The sequence below is a fragment of the Cavia porcellus genome, unplaced genomic scaffold (assembly GCF_034190915.1).
Source record: "Cavia porcellus strain 051 isolate PalLab524CR breed Dunkin Hartley unplaced genomic scaffold, mCavPor4.1 scaffold_22, whole genome shotgun sequence".
Classification (NCBI taxonomy): Eukaryota; Metazoa; Chordata; class Mammalia; order Rodentia; family Caviidae; genus Cavia; species Cavia porcellus.
The window spans coordinates 21,660,563-21,684,746 of NW_026947505.1; the positions used below are offsets into that span (position 1 = coordinate 21,660,563).

The 24,184-nt window shown below is 39.1% G+C and overlaps 1 protein-coding gene across 15 annotated transcripts in view; it reads right to left on the reverse strand.

The window, feature by feature from the left end:
• Syne1 (spectrin repeat containing nuclear envelope protein 1) overlaps positions 1 to 24,184 on the reverse strand; it is a 430,253-nt gene that overhangs the window by 181,784 nt on the left and 224,285 nt on the right. For 14 of the 15 annotated variants that reach the window (XM_063233318.1, XM_023564552.2, XM_013151061.3 and 11 more), the window contains 15 exons: positions 23,214 to 23,396; positions 19,922 to 20,065; positions 19,428 to 19,583; positions 17,583 to 17,747; positions 16,085 to 16,257; positions 14,680 to 14,833; positions 12,100 to 12,243; positions 11,178 to 11,342; positions 7,386 to 7,703; positions 6,494 to 6,649; positions 6,186 to 6,356; positions 5,311 to 5,637; positions 3,984 to 4,136; positions 3,416 to 3,583; positions 1,341 to 1,517 (listed from right to left, as the gene is read on the reverse strand). In XM_063233318.1, the coding sequence (XP_063089388.1) occupies positions 1,341 to 1,517; positions 3,416 to 3,583; positions 3,984 to 4,136; positions 5,311 to 5,637; positions 6,186 to 6,356; positions 6,494 to 6,649; positions 7,386 to 7,703; positions 11,178 to 11,342; positions 12,100 to 12,243; positions 14,680 to 14,833; positions 16,085 to 16,257; positions 17,583 to 17,747; positions 19,428 to 19,583; positions 19,922 to 20,065; positions 23,214 to 23,396 (2,754 nt within the window). The remainder of the gene's footprint in view (positions 1 to 1,340; positions 1,518 to 3,415; positions 3,584 to 3,983; positions 4,137 to 5,310; positions 5,638 to 6,185; positions 6,357 to 6,493; positions 6,650 to 7,385; positions 7,704 to 11,177; positions 11,343 to 12,099; positions 12,244 to 14,679; positions 14,834 to 16,084; positions 16,258 to 17,582; positions 17,748 to 19,427; positions 19,584 to 19,921; positions 20,066 to 23,213; positions 23,397 to 24,184) is intronic. The other variant, XM_063233324.1, reaches the window with a different exon arrangement.

Below are 24,184 nucleotides of genomic sequence, written 5' to 3' on the forward strand. Positions count from 1 at the left end.
ACTAATATCATTGAGGATTTCTTTTCACAGTGAACATAGAATGCTCTCCCCAGGTCACGGCATTGTGCCAGTGCTTATAGGCCAGCCCAGTAACAAAATTACATAGAAAACTTTTCAAAACCTTCACCAGTGATGGTGAAGCTTGTAGAGACTGAGCACCCAAACTGCAAGCCCAAGCCCATTTATTTTCCACAAATTTCCAACACAGCAATTCAACCTGAATATCCTCTGCTTGGCTGCTGGGGTGACGCAGGGTGACTTGGCTTGTGGGCCTACAGAGCAGGCTCTGTATGCCCGTTGCAGTGCGTGTGTGCTATGGCACCACACTGGCTTATTAGAATTTTCTGCAGGACCATTTAAAAACCAATAGAAACCAATTTAGTTATTATACTAAATTTTTATTAAAAGAGAAATTGTTACTCACCCTAGACTTATTCTTATAAGAATTTTACTTTAGTGGTCATACACCCACTAATGTATAACTTGAGACCATTTTGTTAAATGAAATAAATCAGAAACAAAAGCTTAAATATTACATAGTTTCTCTTAGATATGAAAACCAAAATATAAATAAAGAGCAAAATAAAAGATACATAATAAGAAGGAGGGAGATAGATCTTTCTCAGATTGGAAGGGGGTCCAAGGTTGGAGAAAGGGAACAGGAAAGGGATAAATAAAAGTAAGATGTGTTATGCACATATACCAACTCCCCACAAGGAATGCAAACATTATGCACCAAAACATGTACTAATAAAAAATGATGAAAGGAGAAAAGGTATAGCTCATTTCACAATAACCTTTTCTCAATTTCTATACGAATACTTAAAATGTTGAATTAAAACTGAACCTAGGCTACAATTTAAAAATAATGTTTATAAAAATTGTTATAAATGTATTTATTTTACTATTATAGAATAAATTAGATGGCAATTTAGAAAGAAGCTTTGGTATACAAATGAAAACAAAAAAAACCCTTTTTAGCATCTTATTTATAATTAATTTTTGAGATAAAACTTTATAGAGAACTGAGTATCTGCAATTCACTACTTAGTCACATCAGTGAAATATGTGATGTACTAGCTTGTGATCTCTTATTGGGGCTGGGGATTTATCTCAGCAAGCATAAGCGCCTGCCTTGCAAGCAGGCATTCGTGAGTTTGATCCCCGGTACCGATAAAAAAAAAAAAAAAAAAAAAAAGGAAAGAAAAAGATCCCACTTATAGACTAGAAATCCTCTCTTCCTGTCTATCAACACACCAAGATGATCTCAGAGATGTGGGCATGAATTCCATGAATTGGGCATAATTCATCACTGTCACAGAAAGTTCCTGGGTACTCACGCGCTGGGCTGTGCTGCAGATTGCTGAGTAACTGTCCCTTGTGCCCTGAAGGTGGGCACGCACACTCTGTTTCAGTTTCTCTTGCAGGTGATCTGCACACTGGCCAAGCAGAGTGTCACCTTTAACTTTCAGGTCGTTCAAACGGTCTTCAAAACCAGCAATTTCTTCCATCATGGCCTGCAAAAATGCATCAGATATAGAATCCTCATAATTCTCTTTTTCACTGAAACAAACTTCATAATTAGAAAATTTAAGGTCAATAATTTCATCATCTAAAAAGGCTTTTGAAGGAATTATGCAATCTACCATACTACCTTAATTGTTTAAGGAGGTAAATTATGTAAATTTTGAAAAACACACATATGTTTTAAGGGGTAATCTGATAGGTAGCATTCATGAGTTTAAGCACTTATATACATTGGCAATGATCAAGTAACTTTCAGATACAGTGTCTTGCAGAAATATCTGTTCCATCATATTACTACCAAACAAAAGGATGCCTATTTATTTATCAGAGCTATAAAATATAATTCTGGTATAATTTTTTTCTAAAACAACTGAATTATTCTTTAGTCTAATTTTACCAATATCTAACTTATTTAATAATTAATGTCAAACTTTTGCAATAACCTAAAATCTAATTATTGATTACATAATACACAATTTACATGTAATAATTTTTTTTTTTTTGGTACCAGGGATCGAACTCATGACCACACACTTGCAAGGCAGGTGCTTATGCCACTGAGCTAAATCCCCAGCCCTGTAATAATGTTTATATCAATAAAAATAGCATACATACTTACCATTTATTTAGCACCTGCTATTGTAAAGGAATTATATATAAGCCCTATTAAATATGCATTGTCATTGTTACATGGATGAGAAGACTGAAACTCAGAGAGGTCTCATAACATACTACCAATAGCACAATAGTATATGGCAGCACCCTGCACCCAGCTTAAGACACAGATCCATGAGTTCCAGTGTAAGCCATTACCCAGATCTACATTCACACATATATATATAATATATGCATTCACATATATTACTAAGGAGGGAAAAATAGCTTTTTCGTATCAGATTTTAATGGCCTCACTGCTCTATGACGCTAATGACAAGTGGCCCAGGTTGCCTGGGTTGGCACCCTGCTGTACCTATAGACACATGGAAAATGCTACAGCAGTGCTGACCCACTTTTTTCTTCAATGGTGCTAGGTCAGTGGATGCTAAATATGCTACACTGAAAAGAACCATGTCGTCTTCATGGTGGAAGAGAATCTCCATACCGTGAGGTGACTGTGGAGACAGCCTGCCCCTGCTTGGCATTTCTTTGGTGCTGAGTAAAAGGTACAGTAGTTGCTTTTCTATTCATATTTATTAAATAAGTATTTTTCTTCTGATGGAGATGCAGAGAGATTGGTTTTTCAAAGGCATAATGCAGATATCAACCATATCTTGACCAAAATTACTATATTTTCCCTAAAGATCACCAATGAATGATTCAACCAGTCATCTGGTATACATCATTACTAAAAATAAATATTAGTAAAGATAAAAATACCCTAGATTAGTGTTGAACTTTATAGTTTACAAAATGCTTTCATGCACATCATCTTACGTGATTATCACAGCACTTATGACAAGGACTGATACTGTTTCTGCCATTACAAAGGCTAACAAGGAGGTTGGGAGTGGCTAAGTGCCCTCAGTCATTCAGCTCAGAGTCTAGACTTTCTGCATTTGCTGCATTTTTCTAAAATGGAAGGCATTGCTTTGACAAATGGCTCCAAGAAGACTAGATCCGGAGATAAATGCTGCTAGCTAAGAATAGTGTAAATAAAGCAACAGTGGGTTCAGAAGTTGAATGCTAAGATTCAACTATCCTGATTTACTTGAGTATCAGGTTCAACTGTTTGTGACTGTCACTGTTTGAGTTCCAGACCTGACTTCTTAAGAGGAGTCTTTATAACCCAGAGCTGTACTTGTATGCATGTAAGTACACACACACACACACACACAGAAACAAGACAATACAACCATCCTGAGGTCAGCTCTTTAGGGACCATATGTACCTTGTGATGGGCCAGCTGCTGAGTAATTGTCTCCAGGCTGCTCGTCTCCAGAAGGTCAGGTGCCACCAGCCTCCCAGACATCTGCAGCAGCCACTTCTCCACTTCTTGGAGCTCACTGTTATAGTCTTCATGGTCTTTAACTTTTGCCTCCAGGCAGAGGACATGTTCCTGTAAAACAAGGTACCTGTTAGAGGTAACTTTCAAGCACAACGACTGAGTTTGTATTTCAAAAACTCAGGGCAACTCAAAGAGTAGGAAGAATTACTTGATAGCGGAAAAGTACTAGGAATGGGATGGGGGATGAAGAGGATATGCTCAGCATGCACAAGGTCCTGGGTTTAATTCACAGCAACTGATAATCAATCAATCAATCAATCAGTCAATCAATCAATCAAAAGAAAGTTACCAGGAATGGGGAAAAATTAGTCTGTAGGCCATCTATATATCAACCTGATGAAAGGAAAAACACTGACTAATAGCAAGTCTTGAAACTATCTGGCATAGGCAAACGAGCCAGGGTGCACATTTTTTGGCAAACAATTTGATTGGATCTCTGATCGCTCTTTACCTTTCCCATGCTGCAGAGGTCCTGGTAATCTCTCTGAAGTTTGTCTATTTTGTCCTTTAAAGTAACATCTTGGATCAAATCCAGAAGAGCTTCACCTTTCTCTCTCACTGAGTTGACTGCTGGTTCATGAGACAGTACAGTTTGCTGCAATGACTTGAATTATAAAGAAAAAAAAATCAAAGACTGTTCATTCATTCACGTAAGATGAATATGCACATGTGTTTGTGGCATGCAACACATAACGTACATCAGAGAGAGCTCTGGCGTACTGTTTATGAATCAACAAGTATAAAACATTATAAAGAGATGATTCACCGTAGCTAATGTGGTTTTCAAATATGGGTACAGAAGGAAAGTAATTCATCAAACAGCATTTCATACGCAGAGATGAAAGCATGGAAAAGAATTATATTTGACTAAATTTAACACAGTTCATATTTCTGGCTTATACTTCATTCTCTTCAAAATGAAAAAAAGCATCTCAATATAATACAGAGTGAGGCCACTGTCTTTTGATTTTGAGTCCATGAAGTGTATTCTAGCTTTAATTAGCTCTATCTTGAATTAGAAGTGGTGTTAAGGGGGGCAAATTCCAGCGCAACCTCCCTGAGATAGGCCAAAAGCACTATTTAAATATATCAGGAATCTGGTGCAGGGGCGGGAGAATGGTTCGTGATTTGTATGTGACATCTCCAATGACAAGCTGCCTGGCTTGACACAGAGGCAAGCACAGAAATAGACATATTCATTGAGATGCTTACAAAAGGACAAATTTTGGGATAAGCAAAACTGTGTAAGCATTTTGGTCCTTTTAAAAAACAAATTATCTACATATAAGCTTGAATGAATATATTTAAATTATGAGCAAGTGAACTATTTGTCTCTATATTGTGTATAGCTATGTCTGCATCACTTTTATTCCTTTAAAAATTAATTTCAATTAATTGTTTAATTATAGTTGATTAATTAGAACCTTCTGTCGAATATAGTATATTATTTTCAATTACCATAGATCATCTCAGATAAAAATCTACAGATATGGGAACTAGACCCAGCAAGATTTCTACCTGGATCACAGTCACAAAAGGCCTCCACTTACTGACTGTTACAATCAGTGAATTTATTGGTCCAACTTTTAGATACCAGATTTCTGAATGGACAAATAACTCCCAGTTGTTGTCTACATAGACATGGCATCACTCACCAGTAGAACAGACTTGTCAGGGATGCTTTTCAGCATCCATGTGGGTGATACACATCAGGAATATCTCCCTCCCATGTTGTGCCTGCCCTCCATACACATCTATCAACATGTAACAGGCATTACCTTGTACTTAGATAACTGAGCTTTCTTCTCGTATAATTCCATTTTGGGTTCTTCAGGAACCTGTAGAATTTCCTGGTATTCTGCTATCCAACGAGTCAGCGCTTTACATTTATCTGAGAATTCTTTTGCTAAATGAAGACCTTTTTCCACAGTCACGTGCTCTTTTCTCATGGTGCCGGTCAGTTCCTCAAGCTTCTCCACCTGATCATGGATGTCTTTTCTTAGCATCTCTGCCTCGCCTTCCTCCAAGTACTTAGCTGCCTTCTCTCCTTTTTCCCGGGCTGACTTCAACAAACTGTGGCCTTTATCCATGTCTTTTAACAAAACCTGACAAAGGCAGCGAACAGAGAGTTTATCTTATTTTTTTTGTTAAAGAAAAGACTTTTTAGGTCTACCTATATGCCTTTGACATACGTTTCTGAAATTTGCTTCTCAGTCTGAACTTTCAAACATTGGGAAGTCTCTATCTCTGTCTCCCTGACTCTGTCTCTGTCTCTGTGTCTCTCTTTCAATAGACATTTTAAAAGTCTTGATCAATATATCATTCCCAAGCCAAAAACTTAAAAAGACCACTGGGTGATTCATTCTTTGAGATTATTTTTTCTCTCGCTGTCTCTCTGTTTCTCTGTGTCTCTCCCCCACTGCTCTCTCTGTCTTTCTCTCTCCTCTCTTTCTGTCTGTCTGTCTTTCTCACTTTCTGATGCCACATCACAAAGCCAGGTTTTGATTTTAAAAGAGCTTGTGACTTAATATTTGGAGCGAAACAATGAGTCAAGGGACACTCATCAGATGGAGCAGGATGAACACACCTGTTTCCAAGAGGACGCCAGCGAAAGAGAAAAGGCCAGAGAAGAACCTGAAGAATGCATGCCTACCTCTAATGTCTTCAATTTTTTCTCCATCACTTTTTTATCTACTTTCTCAATTTTGGTAGCCACATTCTTAAAATTTTTATGAGTAGAGCTATACCAATCAGAATAGGAACTGAGAGATAATTCTGATTCTTCCAAACTCTGAATCTCTTCTTCCAGGAATTTGATTTGTTCCTATGAAAGAAAAGAGAAAATGGAGCCATCAGTGAAAGGGCAGGCCGGGGCCTTTGTGGATCGATCACCACGCTCCTGCACTGGAGGCTAATGGGAAGAAGGACATTTGGGTGCATCACGGGGTGGTCCATTCTCACCAGCACTTGGAGGAGCAGGGCCTGGTATCTGGAGGTCAGCTGGGTGGCCTGGCAGCCCATTCTGCTGTTCACGTGGCTCTCATCCAGTATCTCCTGGGCTTTAGCTCCCACCTCCTCGACTTCATCTTTATGTGCAGTCACTTCTTCACGCCATTTCTGAAATAATGTGGAATCAGATGTAAAGACTCCATTCTAGCCATTATTAACTAAGACAGATAGTCTATACTTTCTTCTTCATGGAACATTATTAGTTCAGCATGTGTTAGAATACAGTGTGAGATATAAGTTTGAAGATATATCATATATAACTCTGGTAAACAAAGGTCTCACAATGATCTGATAAACATTGTATGCTTATGAGTTTGAATACTTTTGATCATATGTTGCAATTTAATAGAAAAGTTTTTTAAAAAGCAATGTGGCATATATATTTTATTTGTATCTTGTTTTTCACTCAGATAAAATTTAAAATAGGTAGGTAAAAAAATTACCTACGCATGAGTTTGGATGTATACATGGAAATTATATAATAATTAAAATAAAATTATAATTATGATTTTAGTGTAGCATTTTAGAGCAATTTCACATCAGAAGCACAAACAATATATCTATAATGTTACTGTTTATGTATTTTTATAAAACAAGGCAATCGTAGAACATGGGAAGAAAATATAAAATATTTCCATCAAAATACATTCTATCAAAGGCTGAACTACAAAAAAAATGAAAGAAAAAATACTCCATTTAATTATTTTAAATTTTTAGATGAGTAGAAAGAGACTTTGCAAAATTTAAGTCTCGGTCAAATAATTACTAAATATTAATAAAACAAATTATGCAAGATAAACCAGTGCTTTCAGAAATATGAGACATTTCTAGGTGCTTGTTGTACCTTCATCTGATGTAACTGCATCTCCTTGGCTGCCCGGTTAGACTGGCGTCCTGTTCTGAGACTAACTTTCTCCTCTGTTTTTTTAAGCCATTCATCTACTTCCTGAAATTTCTGCTCCATCAACCTCAGCTTGTTCACTATGTTGTTGAATTGTGTCCGAGTCTCAGAGAGTTGGTGCTGGTAAGCCTGCCAGTCCTGCCGGAGAGACTCCAACACCCGGTCCTCCGCCAGGGGGATGCCTGACACAATCACGTCCTCTCTGGTATGCAGCACCGAGTTCAACAGTGCCTGTCCCTCTGCACAACGCATTTGGAGCTCCTGCAGGGACAAAGGTACAGCTGTCATACCTCACTCAGATATACCCAGGCCAGTTTGTCTCACAAAACCAACGGGGTGAGCTTGCAGCTCCCATTAGGAAAAATTGATTTTATCTTGTCCAATACCAAAATAAAACAAAACATAAAAATCTGAACCTAGCATTGAATGTTACTTCCCAAGTTTAGAGAAAAACTCTGAAAAATTTCCAGTTATCATAATGGACACAGAGTTCCCCTTTCCCTATCAAATTTTTCTCAGCATGTTCTGAAACTCGACTTTCAGCTAATAAGTAAAACTGCTCATGATTGAAAGGCTATTATTCAAAAATAATAATCTAGGCCTATTATGGCTGCCACTCTGCTCAAAGCAGCTACGGTGTCTTGCTTTGACACTGAATGGCTTAGTGCAACACTTGGGGCTCAGAAAGGAACAGTAGATCTTCTTTGTGTTACGAGGGGACTTTTGCTAGAGCTGCACTCTAGGGAATGCTTGTGGCCAGGACAAGCTGGCCCTGATACAGGACACACAAACCTGGGAAGGTCGATCATCACAACTACCTCCCAGGTGCTCCCGGACACAAATATACTTCCTGTACTGAGGCATGACCCACAAAGATTTAACCCACAAAATTCAATAAGAATTAGGTCTTATAGAGTATAACCTTTTTCTAAAAAGAAAAAGAATTGTATATCCTTTAAGATAAACTGTTGTTTTTAATCATTAAAAAGCCAATCCAAATTTTCATTTGATACCATCATCTAAGTAAAATCCAAGTAAAAAACCAAGTGAAATTCCACTAAGAATGAAAAAGGTATCAACATATTTAATTAAAATATAGTCCTAAGAAAAAAGTCCTTGCTATCACAATGAGCCATTCTAAATTGCTGATAGCTATCATTTTTCTCACAGAAAAACATAGCAATCTCTTACTGTCCAAAGGAATGGAACATTTTCTTTTGAGTGTAACATTTCTCACAGAACGATGCAATGTGAATGGCATGAGTGCGGAAACAGAAGAGCAATACATGTGGTTAAGGTATCATAAAAATGGCCCAACACACAGATACTTCATTCCAGTTTCTTAAGCTTTCTTTCCCAAGGTAATTTTGTACCTTTTACCCCTAATTCAAGGTTACAAACTTTATTTTCCTTGTAAAAGGCTTGATAGCAAATAGTTTAGCCTTTCAGGCCTGCTGATCTTGCTACAGCTACTTAATTCCATCATCCCAGCACTAACATAGGACATCAGTGGGAAGCATTGGGTTGTGCACCAGTAAAACTTCACATATACTGCAGGCACCATGGCCATGGACTGATCCCTGCCCTAATTTAGTCATCCTCACACACTGTCACCTTTTCCATATATCCTATAACATAATTTTATCTATTAGATCTATCCATATATCATCATTTTATTAGTTAAATTCTCATATATTTCAAATTTGAACTCTATGCTAAAGGGAAAATGTGGTTCAATATTTAAATGTAGGAATCGTTAAATGCTATGAGGCAAAATCTTCAGTTTATACAAGTCAGCTGTGACGATGGTCCCCAGTGCTGGTCATTGATCTCCACACCACCAGGAAAGGGAGAGAGGACACAGGGATGGGGAAGGACCTTGGCCGGTGGTGTAGTTGGGGAATCACTGTGCTCCACTGCTGTTCCTGCCACTAGCACCTTCCTGTTTCATTAACAAGTGGTAACTGTAAGGAGAGGATTTAAGAATTAATTCTTGAGGAAGCCAGGGGTTAGAATTTGGTTTGGGCCACATTAATCTGACATAAGTGAAATATTTTCTTCTGACCAGAAGCAAGAGGAACATCTGGTGAGCAACCTATTGGCTGGGTTCCCACACAGAAGTTCAGAGTGCTCCTCGAGGGCTTGCTAGGATGTCTCGGGTGCAGTGCTGAGAAGGGTTATTAGAGAAAAGAAAACCAACTGTGCTCAAATAAATGACAACGTCTAAACTGGCAGAGGAGGACACTGTACTTGTTGGAGGCAGATGAATGAGATCATTAAGCTAATGAAATTGTGATTTACTTCTACCATTCATTTATCTTGTGACTAGGCTGGATATTTATTTAGATAAGATTTTTTCCCTTCTTGTGTAATCTTCATAACAACTCTTTGGAAGAAGCTGAATCAGAGAAGATCTTTCTTGCCTGAAATCTTCCAACTAGTGACAGATCTCACGAGGATTAGAGTGCGAACTTGCTGACCTAAACGGGTTCTCCTCCACTGTACCACCATGTGTATAGGACCTAGCAGAAACAGCCAGACATTGCATATGCCAGTGACAGACCCTGCTTTTTCCACCTTGTCCAAGCTGTAGGGACATCATGCCACTCTTAACCCAATTCTGATAAGGGCAGGGAGCACCTAACTAGGTTCCTAAAGGCTGCTGGTGGGACATGGAATATGTACCTGGCCTTTCTCCAAGTCTCCACTATGTATATCTGGAAGCCCTTTCATGGGAAACTTCATTGCCTTTACCTGCCTTTCAAGGCAATATTAATGCCACTGCTTTGAAGCTACCCCAGAATCCTTCATGTTACTTATCACATTGCTTATAAAGACCCACCTATGAGTTTGTAGGAGTCACTGAATTGCAAGATCCTCAAAGGTAGAAATGATAACTCAGTCTTCTTTACATGAAGTAACCAGCAAGGCACCTGTATTGTGTCAGGTACTCAGTTAATGCTGAACGAGTGAATAAGCAACAGGTCGTGACTTCTCTTTCCCGTGTGTGACACTGAACCCTCAGCTGCAGCCTTGTGGCCTCAGTGTCAATCGTTCTTCCAGCTCCTCTAATTCCTCCTTCTAGCACTCTGACCCTGGATTTGGGTTTTCCATAGTGTGGGAGGTTCTGATAAAACTAGGTGCCCACCGTACTAGCATTAGTCTGACTTAGAGTGATGTCTCCGTCTATGGACCTTTGCTGCTTTGTCACACTTCTGACTCTATCCTTGTGGGGACAACAGGCAATGTGTAAGTGGATATATAAATTAAATGCCAACAACTCCTGTCAGGGCCTCCCCGGTACCAAATGAGTTCCCTGATAGCCAGTCTTGTGGTCTAAATTGCTTCATAAGCAACATCAATGTGTGTGTATGTGTGTGTGTGCATATATATATATAAACATTGAGGTCTCAGAATGCTCCAGATTAATACTTAATACACCTCTGCTTTCTAGCTGTGTGTGGTGATGCTGGCATATAATGCCAGTACTTGGGGAGAGTGAGGCAGGAGGACTGCAATCCAAGTCCAGCTGGGCAATTTAACAACTTAGGGAAATGCTATTTCAAAAAGAGGGGTGAGGATGTGGCTTGGTACACAGACCCTGGGTTTAATTCCCACCAAAAGAAAGTATCAGCTTTCCATAGGATTCAAAGTCATATTAGCTTCCCATTCCTTGAAGTAATAAATTCATATTCAGAAGGAGGGTCCTTTGTTTTTGGGTAAAGCAGACTTTACCTGAAGGTCCCTCAGTGTTGTTTCATGAATGTGGGCATCACCTTCAAGAACTGAGTATTGGTCAAGTTTTTCTTGTTCTTGTCCCAGCCAAACTTCAAAGGTCTTTAGATCTCTCTGGTACTCTTGGTGCAGACGAACAAGTTTTTCAGATTTGGTTACTGCTTCCTGTAAGTAATAAAGATTTAAAATAATTAGGATAGGAACACACTACTATGTGCAATATTGATGTGCTTTAAGAATTGTACAAAAGCATAATTATTAAATAATTGTGTATGATTGACTTCCAGAAGAATGAATCTTTAAGATTTACATACAAAATACGATATTTCAAGATTAAAAAGGATCTTAAAGATCATGTTGTCTAATTCATTATCTGATCTCTGGATTTATAAAATGTAACACAAAAGAAAAAAAATTAGCTTTATTTTCGTTAAAAATTCACTTTTGCTAATAATAAAAATCAAAATTTTACATTGTGCCTTATAGGAGAAATTAGACTTACTGTGCAATTTTTTAAATTTTGTTTAAATTTCCTACCTGGATGTCTTCTTTAGAAAGCATTTTTTATTTTCTTTATGAGACTTAGGTGAAGAATGATAAATATTAGGGTGATTATTTTCTACTTTCCAAAACTCTTATCACCAGATAGCACATATGAAACTGTCCACAACTTTTCTGATATTGGTGCATTTCTAGAAATTTTTAGTTGAAAATCGTTTTCGTTTACTGATTTTTAGATACTAACAGTAACTGAAAGGTTTTGTCAAGTTTTGTTAGTTTCACTTTTTAAATATTAAAATTCATTTAGCTTATTTTGTTCTGTTATTGCAAGACTGACATTTTAAAGAATCAATGAGTCGTAAATGAGCCCAGCCCCACACACTCCCATTGGGTGAGTCTCCTGGACCCTAGTGAGCCCCACCTTGGCCCTCTCTCTGATTGCTAGGTATCGCTCCTGCAGATCCTGGAGCTCTAGCTGGGTGACATAGTGCTCCGTCATGCTGGCTCCTTTGACTTCAATGGTCTCCAGCAGACTACGGTGACTTAGCACTTCTTCATTTAACAGCTAGAAAACATTTTGAAAAATAAAAGAGTTACCCATGTACCATCATACCGTGCTAAAATTAAGACATTTTAATTGGAAAGCTGGTAAGTAACCTCAGGTTATCCATCCATCCACTCATATACACATTTACATATCTGTGTGATACAGACATAGATGTGAGTGTACTGACTTGTGTTTTGTGTGCCTATGTGTCTCTTTTTGTAATATCTGGTTCAGACTCTTTCTCTGCAATACTAATTCTCAATTAACTACCTTATTTCTCTGCTTGAGTATCTCAAACTTCTCGTAGCCATAAGCAGGGTTCTGATTCCCAGGCCATGCCCTTTCACCCATCCTGTCCCATCCCTGTTTCTCTTCTTCACGTAGCAGCCTAAATGAATTAGGACTGACAATGGAATTGCACCACTCCCTAGCAGAAAACATCACTCATCTTCTCAGCCGTGGCAGGGTCAAGTGGAAGATCTTCAGGGAGGCCAAAGCTGCCACAGGCAGGAAGGTCCCATCCTTGCTCCCTGGGCACCTCAGCTGCTTACTCTCTGCTCCAGCAACACTGCTTCCCTCCTCACCCCTACTGCATGGGTTCTTTCACTCCTCAGGACCTGCACATGCTGCTGTTTCTTTCTAGAACTGTCTTTTCCTAGCTCTTCCCATGCTGATCTCAGTGCCACAAATCCCAGGGCAGCAAGGGTGTCCAAGCCTTTGGTGACACATTAAGTGAAGAGAAATTGTCTTGGATTGTAGATGAAGTACATAATACAGTTAATGTATGTGATTAACACATTTTTCTTTATTTTTTACATTTTTATTATAACAGAAAAATATGTCCCCCCCCCAAAAAAAAAATCAAGAGACTGGGGATTTAGCTTAGCAGCTCAAACATGCTTGCCTAGTAAGGACAAGAAGGTCTTGAGTTAGATGCTTTGTACAAAATAAAACAAACAAACAGTAAAATATGTCAACATTAATATAAAACTGGTGGGATATTTGACTTAGTCTTTGTTTAACTTATTAAATTATTTCAAGCTCAAGTCTAATAATTAGATAAAACTTACATGTCTACTTAATAACAGCAAGCATTTGTCTTCACAGTGTAGGGAAGGTAATAAAATATTATCAGCGATGGCTGCATTTTACTTGCAAACTTATACAAGTGCATGTAACGTCTGATCAGTGCAGCTCTGATTGGACTGACCATGTGTCGTGGTCAGCAGGTCGAGTTAGTCCTGCCCCGCACCTCCATATACAGTGTTCGCTGCTCCCTACACATTCCTCACTCAAGCACCTCAAAATCAGGTCATGAAAAATATCACAGAAAATCACATAATACTGTCAAAAGTTTACAGTCTTGTGGGACCACATTATTAGCTGTCCAGGGCCACATGCAGCCTGTGGGAAATGTACTGAACACCTCTGTTAGGGGGAGTGTCACCATGTTTTCTATTTCAAGGAGCCCTTTCACCCAATCTTAACCTTAAAAGTCTATATTAGCCTTTTCAAGTTACTCTCATTCTCAATCCACACTACTTTTTTTCTTTATAGCCCTTACTACTGTCACAGTATTTTAATTCATGTGCTTATTGTCAAGTGTACGCACCCTCACTGGAATACAACTCTGTTTGCCTAGAGTGAGGCACAAAGCCTATACATAAACTTCTCAGTAATTCGGATCAAGTAGATGAATATCATAATAAACCAGGTGCCCGTTAAAGCTCAGGTGAGGAGGATGAGCAGTAGTGGTACTGTCAAGTAGGGAGGACCCAAACGATCACAAAGTGAGAATCTGAGAGCGCCAAATACTCTCTGTAGGTCACGGTAGTCTGATGATGAATATGCCATGGAGCAAGGCTGTTGCTATAGATCAAAAGTCCCAAAAGTTTGCTTGAATATTATTATCAATAAAAGTTTTTAAAACATATCCATAATTGATATTTTTTGTCTTTTTTTCATTTTTATTGGTATCAGGGATCGAACTCACGACTGCCTGCTTACAGGGCAGGTACTTATGCTGCTGAGCTAAATTCCCAGCCCCCATAATTGATATGTTTTTAAAATGTTGATTTGTATTACATTAATGTAATTGTCATGAGAATGCACAAAAGTCGTAAATCAAAAAATGTGCTACAAAGGAAACATTTTTATATATCTTAATGATGTGCAGGCTGAATCTATTAAAAGATATTAAAAAGCAGCTAAATTGTAAATTGCGTTATAAAATACGTGTGTATATGATTGCCCTGGTGTAGAATATTTTCACTCACTAATAAAAACCACAAAAGCTTGCTCAAGGAACGACTGGAAATGATAGTACAAGACAGAAGCTCAAACACCATTTACCCAGAGTGTGACCCTAGCACACAGACCTGCGCACATGTGTTGGGCTGTGGCGTTCTAAAGAAGCCCTAAGAGATGAAGGTCAGTCTGAAACGCAGCTCTGACCTTGGCTTTCCCGAGAGCGGTTACTTTCTCCCGCAGCTCTGCACATTGCCTTTCGGAGTCACTTAGGTTGGCTTCTACGCTGTCCATCCAACCAGAGAACTGTCGAACATCGTCCTGATAGCTTGTCCACTTCGAAAGCGCTCCTTCGAGTTGACTGAAAGGGTTTGAAAGGACAGTAATTTCCACTGAGAACCCTTGCTGAGCCTGAGGTCTGTGCTTAGGTCAGCTCCATCCACGCTGGCCAGCAGAGGGCGCAGACCACAGCAAAGGGGCCGGTGTGGGAAGGAAGCCACGGATGGCCAGGGCTGGCCAAACTGAGCCTGGCCTCCAGAAGCAAGGGACGGAAGCAAGGGAAAATCCAGGCTCAGAGGTAGAAAGGTCCACACCAACCAAAGAGGCGGACACAGCAGACACTGGGAGAGGGGAATTAGAGCGATCCTATTCTGGAGCCAAATCTCTGGGCATGGCAAGAACCAATGTTTTTTCAAGTTCAACGTGACATTCAGGGCAGCAGAGAAAGAAAGGGATTAATAACAAAAGGACGGAAATTGAGTACAGTACCGATCTCACATGAGATTTAATAAGCTGAAAATCACGAGGGTAAGATAGTCGTAGTCCCAGATTGGTCTAAATATCATCTTATAGACAAATTCTTCCTTGTCTCAATGTACATCTTATATCTTTAATTTCATTAATCACTTGAGACAAATTTTGATACCATCACCTGGGTTCTTCTGTAGCCCACTGACCACTGTAGTAAAATGTCACCCAGGGCAGTGGGCCTCTCAGCCTGAGAACACTGTTCCCTGTGGCCTGCTCAGCTTCACAAGGAGGTTCACAGACTGTCACCACGTTAGGGGAAGTTGTCCACTGCCTTCCTATTGTCTAGGAGTTTGTCACACTACCCCATGCACTCTGAGGCACAGGCAGCGCAGCAGCTCCCAGGGTCACCCTCTGCCAGGTCAGTGCCTTTTGCTTTGTGGGGATCTATTTAGACCTGGGGATACTTACCGGCTGCCTCCCTCTCTCATCCATCTGTCCCACGCTATCCTGCTACTTGCTTTTAATCAAAATTATCTTTGTATTATGACACATTTATGTATCTTTTGATTTTAAATGGTGAACAAAAATAACAAAGAGACCTTCATATTTAGCTGGTTATGTTTAAAAATAAGCATAATATTGCAGGTTACCCTTAAGGCCAGATTATACCTGCCTGTTTCATTTGCTTTAATAAGTAGAGGTGGTGGGGAGGGGAGGCGAGGGGAAAAAGGGAAGAGGACAGGAGAGAAAGAGAAAAGAAAGAAGAGGAGAGAAACAAAAAGATAAGGACAAGAATAGTCTGTGACTTAAATATCGTGTTGATAGTGATGGTCTGGCCACCCTCGGGTGGCATGTCACTTGCCTTTTACAGCGAATGGCTGCAGACAGGAGGGATGCCCACATGTCCTTCACACCCTGCAGCTGCTGCTGAATTGCAGGAATGCCTTCCGGAGAGGTGTTCTGCAGCACATACTCCCCCCTGGTGACTATCATTTTCATCTGTATCTCTTTTTCCTGTTTCACTGATAACAGCGCCTAAAGAAACAAACAGAGAGGCTCTTGTTATAGAGCGGGATGCGACTGTGGCGTGGAGTTCCCCTGGGAAGTCTCTCACTGCTGTGTGCCAGTCACCAGGCCCCTGCTGGTTTCTTTGTGAGTTCCACATCACAGGTCTGGAGTCTTCTTTGAATAATCTTTTATGTCCACTGACGTTTTGTTTTGCTAGTTTTAACAAGAGAAAAAATAAAGTATGGAGTTCATTAAGTCTCAAAGGTCACACGATGAAAGGCTTCTAAATGTTAAGGAATTTATAGAATCAAATTTATGGACAGAGATTATATGAGATATGGCAAAAGTACCACAAAAGTTTAAATTTAAAAGTGTGTTACAGTAAAAGATCCATTGCCATTAGTAACTCTCAAAGTACTCCTTATTCTTGCCACTTTCTGATGCAGTTCTGGAAGTTCTCTTTTATGAGTGTGCCCTAAAAGATAAAGCCCTCTCTCTCTTCCTAATTGGATCTTGGACTTTGTCACAGTCTCAACCTCAGTTCCACCTTTTGTGGCCTCACATCTGTAAGAAGGAGCGGTGAGGAATTTCTCATGTACTTTCTCATGTACGATGCTCTAGATTTTCTTACATTTTCTCTCTCCCTGATATTATTCTTAAATCTCCACCAAGTTATCTTGGCCAGAATTGCTCTGTCCACCATACACAGGTGTCTTAAGAAACCACATCCATTCCACACAGTTCCCCTCTTGTGTGTTTTTATGTCGCCTATTTGCATGTCCCCATCTGATACTGTTGTCCCCTTTATTTCACTTTGAGCCTCAGGAAATTAAATTCTTGAGGACAAAAGCAACCTCTTATTCACCTTTGATTCCTTGGTGTTCAGACAGAATGCTAGTCTCCTGGAAGGTGCCCAGGATACAAGGGAAAAGTAATGAATACAAGTCAGCTATTTTCACTGCAAATGCAACATGGAAATGACAAGTTAGGGTAAGAGAAAAACTGAGTAACTGATAAAGGTGGGTAAGTGTGGATCAGATGGGCAACGATTTGCCTTGTAAAATGCTGCATCAAAGTAAATGTGTCTGTGATATAATTTAACTAGTCTCTTCATCGACTTTTAAGCAAGTAACCACATCTCGGGTTTATTTTAATTTTTATGAGGCATTTGTACAGGGCTAGGTCCAGGGTCAAGTAATGCAAGAATGCTTGGACGTGCCCACTGTATGCAACCAGTATGCTAATCCCAGAGCATCCTTAGATTTCTAGTAGAGTGTGATACATTCACAGCAGGTGGATAGAGGTTTGAGGGAAACAAATTCTGTAAACTAAAGTTCTCTAAAAGTGCTCACCTCTAGCTTGAGTATCCTGCTGTCCAGCACACTTTTGTCGGATGTTGGGTGGCAGTAAGAGTCCAATGTGTGAACTGCATCCGTCATCCAGTCTTGTAATTCTTTAATCCCAAGGGAGAACTGATTATGCTCTGCAACGATTCTGTCCAGTCTGGATACTTTCTCCTGGAAATGACAGAAATGAGTTTCTAGCTGTCCATTTCAGAAACTCCCCTGCTTCAAGCTACTCAAGCTATAAAGTTCACAATTGGTTTCAAATTCCAATAGCACAGATACGATGTGAGTGGATTCATCTACATAGAATCTAAGTAGGAAAAAATATTAGAATCATGGGGTCACAAGCAAAAGTTACAACTTATTAGCCCTCAACTTTTTTTATGACAGACTGATTTTTTTTTTAAATTAGTAAAACTTCTTCCTAATGCTTTGTCTGGTCTCATCACAATAGTTTTTAGCTTTCACATCTCACCCTTACCTCAAACGATACACATATTCCCACTGACCTACTGTAGCCAGAGTTTTAAAATTTGATAATCTGATATTTCATAATAGCCCTAAATTATATATATGCAACACAATTATATATTTAATTGACATAGTAATTTACATATCTGTAGGGTAATGTGTGATCTTTCAGTACATGTATACAAGGTATAAAGAATATCTCTCAATTTTAAAAGTTGAGCCCAGGTATATAGTTTTACTGATTAATTATAAGTCATATCCAATGTGGTGAAGATTCCATAAGAATAGTCCACACCTCTTAAAGCATTCAAATATGTATTACTTTTCATAGCTACACAAATGAACAGAAAGTTGTTCTTAATCCATTTTTTAGTTTTCTCAGACAGTCTGGGCAACTTCCATGCTAACCTCAAACTTAAAGATCCTTCAGTCTTAGCCTCCCCAGTTCTGGGATCACAGGCATATGATGCTATGCCCAGCTAGAGCTGGAATCTCTTAAGTAATATTCATCAAATAAGCATGGACTGACTACTCCAAGACCTGTACTACTGTGACCATCTCAAGGATGATGGGTTGAAGACCCAAATTAGCAGGGCAAAAGTAAGTTCACAGTGAAGTTGGTGAGACCAAATTAAAGGAAAGACTGAATTATTATACATTTCCTATATACTAGCATCTGAAATTTAAAAATATAGGAAAAGAATATTATAAGCCTTGTAAGCTCAAAACAAGCCTGTGCCATATATTCAAATGGGTCTGCACCACACAGCTGAATGCTTCTAGTGAGGTCATAGTGGATCCTGATTACTGCTTAAGATATCTGAAGAGATTTAATCAGCTATACAAATCACTGAGAATTCTGAGTTCTTCTTTAGAATTTGAACTGAGAATCTCAATCAACACATCCTGAGCACCATATAATGAATACATGGAATGTGGAGAATTTTTTAAAATTACCTCAAATTCATATTGGGCACAATAAAATTTAAACACTTAGAATTATGTTTTTCGAACATAATTTAATTCAAGCTTCTTATAGCAGAAAGTCCAAATTTTGTCTATATTTATGCTTTGAGTCTTCAATATCAGAGCCCAAGGAACATATCATTTAGTATTAAGAGGAATAATGGGGGCAGTAACAGAGATCAGAAGATTCTTCAACTTTGGAACTTACTCTGCTGGTTCTGGAAAATCATACTGTAAGCCTCAATATAATGATGGCTTTGAATTTCAAAGCTGAACAGCTGATCTTATGGATTTCATTTTTGCCCTAGGGATGCCACTTCGTGGTGTGTTAGCACCCTGTACCACCTACCACAACTCCAGGGTTGAGACATCAGTATCACACTCACACACAGCACATGCCACGCCATGTGTTACCTTGGTTGAATTGCTTAGCGCTAGATACTGAGCAGACAGCTGTGACACTCTGTGCATAAAGCTCTTGCTGGCAGCTTGTCCTTCCCACAGCTGCTGAGCTTTCTCTTTCAGCCTGTTGAGCTGATGCTCGTAGCAGTGAATTTCCTCAAGGACAGACTGAAAAGCACAAGCAAGTTACCATTCAGAGACAGGAGAAAGCACATGGCAGACGGGGCTCCGGCCCAAAGAACACGGATGTAAACATTGGCAAGCAATCCGTGTCCCCTGAAGGCATCATTATTTTTAAGCTACACACAGTTGCTAGCACACTACAGGAAGGCAACAAATCACACTCAAGGAATGTCAGAAAACATGAACTCTGTCAGAAAGAGGAACAGAAGATACTACATCTCAAGGTAGCGTGATCTGACTCCAGGGTGCCCAGCATGCATCTTAACACAGGTTGGGTGGACAGAGGGGAGGAAAGCAGTGGTCAGATGGCTGCATCTTATCACCTGCAGCTTCTGCTGCTCTCTCCGCTTTGCTGGCAGATCATAGAGGCGGTTGCTGCTTTCGTGCACCAGCTTCTCAGTTTTGCTCAGCCAGTTCTGCACTGGATCAGCGCTTACTTCAAAGTCTTTCATCTGGATCTTTAGATTCTGGGAGGTTTTAGATAATATCAGGGACAAAATGACAAAAAATAAGTCCAAAGTCTTTTATTTAGCTCAAAGCCTACTTCAGTCTGGCCCACTGCCTGCCTCTCTCCTTGTCCCTTCCCAATGTCTGGAGCACTCTGCCCTTCACTTAGGCACTCCTATAATTTTGAACACTCTTTAAGAACTTCTTATGATTCTACTTTTTCAAATATAACTTTGTCCCTCAATCCCCAGCCCAAGCAAGAGATCATATCAATTTTCTGCTTCTGAGCTTTTGCTGATTCTATTTGTGGCTGCAGACTTCATCATAGACTAGGCCGGACTGTACATTTCTATCTGAAGCAGGCAAAACTGGCATCCACATCTAGGTCCCAAGCCCCAAAAGGGACACATTTTCTGAGACACATGACTGTACCTTGTAGGAAAATAAATCAGTATTGGTAAACATTTTACTGATTTTGCTTAATGATGAAACGAGAGGTAACATACATGTGTGTATATGTGTAGTTAACATGTTTATGATGTTTTAATATGATTAAGTAACAAATAGTGGCATGTGTCTATTATATAAGAATGTTGTAGATACTTTCCTAACTACCATGTAGGTGTAACTAGCTTGAAAGTGTACTCAGTGTGTTATATCGTATCATTTCACTTTAGCACATGTATTTTTCATTTACTGTTTATTACCTATAAATGTTACATTGATGTGGATTTGAATTCATTATTTATGTTACATTAGAAACCAATTAAAGGTGTTCAAACTAATCAGCACTGACGGGAGTAGTTTTGTCAAAGAGCACATCCATAAAGGTTAACCAAAAAATCTAAGTATCAGGCAATGAAGCCCACGGAAACACAGTTTAAGGCTTCATCTTTTTTGCTTGCTTTCTATAGGAATCCTAGTAGATGTTCATCATTGTATTTTTCCAATTATTTCTCCAGTGGCTTCTGTGACACCTGTAAATTCTCAAAGTCCCATATTTATGGAACAGTATTTATACAACTCTGAGATACAGTGTCTGAGTTTAAACTTAGCTCCACCTCTTACTAGCTATGAGACTTTGATAGATTATTTACTCACCTTGTTCCTTACCTCATTCATCCCCAAAATAGAAATACGAGTGCTTCTGCAATTTAGTCTAAAGACTAAATTGCTGGCATACGTTAAATGCCTACAACAGTGCCCAGCGCTGATAGCTATTTACTAAAACTGTTCTGTGGCCTCTGTCTTGAGATTCATATTAACTGCTACTTTCATGGTCCTCAGCCACTGGATGTTTTATAGGGACACCAAATTTAATGTGTCTTAAATTGGATAAATTATTACTCCCTACAAAACATTTTTCTTACTGTACGTTAATGGTATTGTTAAAACTAAGGACTCAAGCTTAACTTCTGCCTTTTCTGTATGCGCTTCATCTAATTGGTAACCTATTCCTGTTGTTTTTTTATGTTAGAGAAGAGTTTTCCATCCTAGTATCACCTCTTCAATTCAAGCCCTCATCTCTGTCATCTGGACAATTATGAAAAGCTTTTTCTGGTCTTCCAGCTACTTGCTACAGCCTATTCTGATTCATAGTGTGGTCACAGAGTTCACAGGCGTGAAGTCGTACAGATTCCTCACTCAGTCTTTCTCAACCAAGTTCTAAGAAAAATTAAGTCCTAGTACCCAAAATCTAATTAGGTCCCAAAGTCCCAAAGTATGCAATAAATTAACTTCTTGTTACATAACAAGTGTAGCATGTGTTAGGCTCCATCCTTAGATTAGCTATGTGTGGGGTTCAGACACAGCATCTTGACCAAGAGTTAAGATCAAATTTCTTGGTACACAAGACATTTCATGATCTGACCCTAATCTTCATCTCTAGTTTTATCTCTGTTGCTCTTGCAAAGCTTCATGCCAGTATTAAGCATCTCAACCGCCCCATTCACAACTGGCAGTCATGAGTCTCTGGCCCCATGTATTCAGCTCCCTCTATGTGAAAAGCCAGTCTTGGCAAATTTAGAGTACATGTGGCCTTTGAGATTCGGATAAGTGTCATCTTTCTAGACACCTTCCTTGATTCTCCAAATAGACTGAGTGGCACCCTGCCAAGAGTGACTGCTACCTATAGACATGCTTATTTTATGTTACAGTCACCTCTTTAGAGGATGTTTCCCCTCCAGAAAGAGAACTCCCTGAGGAAAGGTAATAAACTAGCCCTTCTGTATTTCTGCGAAAGCCAATAAACTAGCTTTTCTGTATTCCCGTCATAGTGCTGGGTGCATTATAGGAATTATTACATATCTGTTCCTAATAGGAATCAAGGAACGAGGGAGGAAGGCAGGCTGGGTCAAATAAAAGAGGTTTCTCCTATTATGAGGAGAAATCAGATTAAGAAAACAGGCAATTCTTGACTTTATCTGCTATACCTGGGTATCTCTGGAACAAGCTAATCTTTTTATCAGTGCCAGATAATAGTAATGCATCATAATGCAGTGGATGCGTCAGAGCTCAGGCTCTGAATAACTCCTAAATTCTTGCACACTGCACAATGGCTACCATTCTATCCGTTGGATGATACCTGGCCTGAAAACCAGCTATTACCACTAAGTTCCTGAGTTAGGGGAGAATTGGGAAAACACGTTTTCTCTTTTGGAATAGTAGTTCTCTATTATTGTGTTTGCTATTGTACATTAATCATGGCCACACTCAAATTAAACTTGTGTTCCAGGAAGTGTTGAAGTGTGGTTTGAAAAGGAAAAGACACTCCTTGCACCTCTACATTTTTCTCTAAAGGAAGAATTTGTACGTAACATCGATGGCCTTATAAGAAAAGTTTGTGTTTTGGCAATAACTATGCTATGGCGATAATAAATTACCTTTGGAGAAAATGAAATTACATGAATATTTTAAAATTTGTATTAGTGTATGTCAGAGGTGCATATCGATCCCATTCACCATGGGGAGTTGGTATGTGGACATAAGACATCTTAGATTCCTCTCTCCTTTCCCTCAGATCTTACAGTTATTTAGTTGTCTGTCAGTAGACCCACGATCAAAGCTACGGTCAAGTTCCTGATTGCTGGAAATCCTGGGTTAGCAACAGCAATGAGCACAAAACATTGTGGTCCTGGCAGTCCCTGTAGGTGGCTAGGTCTGTCTTACTTCTAGGGCAGATTCCTTCTGGTGGAGATTTGAATGGAAATTTTTCCAATCTTCTTTTGCAGCTTCAACTTTGGCCTGGATACTTTTTGCTTTCTCTTTGGTCAACAGAGAAGTCAGAAGTTCTCCTTTGGAAAGCATTGTGTTTAGTTTATGCTGCCCATTTTCACTTTCTGACAAAAACTCCTATGAAGGAAAATATAAAATTAACACAGTAAGATGTTCTATGCTTTAAAATTCCTTGATTTCCCTATGTATTTCTCAATGAAATCAAGGATAAGAAATAAGTATCCTTATTTCATACATGAAATGACCTAGGTCTTCCCTTTAATCATCAAAGTATATTTTATTTATTAGTATAAATTCTGACAAAATGCTCCACAAAACTTGTGAGCCATCTTATGAATCATTATCAGTTATATAAAAAATAGAAGAGGACCAACAGAATAAAAAGAATTATTAAATAACCTCTCATTAAGTTTAACTAAAATATAAATGTCATATGCTTCCATATAAATGGTGGAGCTGGATTATAACTTTAAGTCTGAAAATAAATACAGTCAGGTGCAGGACTCAGTGAGCTCAGAAGATAAAATCAAACTATTGGTTCACCACCAGCACTATTTGTAACAGAGATAATAAAAAATTTTCCCTGAGAAGTATTTGTACAATATACTTGGTTGAATAGAAAAGACACTCATATTAAAAGTGTACCAAAAAAACAGTAACAGACTGTTTTATAAGGCTGTCCCTATGAAAGGTGTCTTAGTTACTTTTCTCTAAAATTGCTGAGACAAAATACCTGACATAAAAAAGGAAGGAAGGAAAGGTTTATTTAGCTCACAGCCTGCAGAGGTTTCAGACCCTAATCGACTGGCTCCAAGGCAGGGTGCATGGCACAGGGGCGACACTCCAAGGCCGCAGAAGACAGCAAAGCATCATGAGCAAGAAGGTGGGGAGAGCGGGCCTCTTTT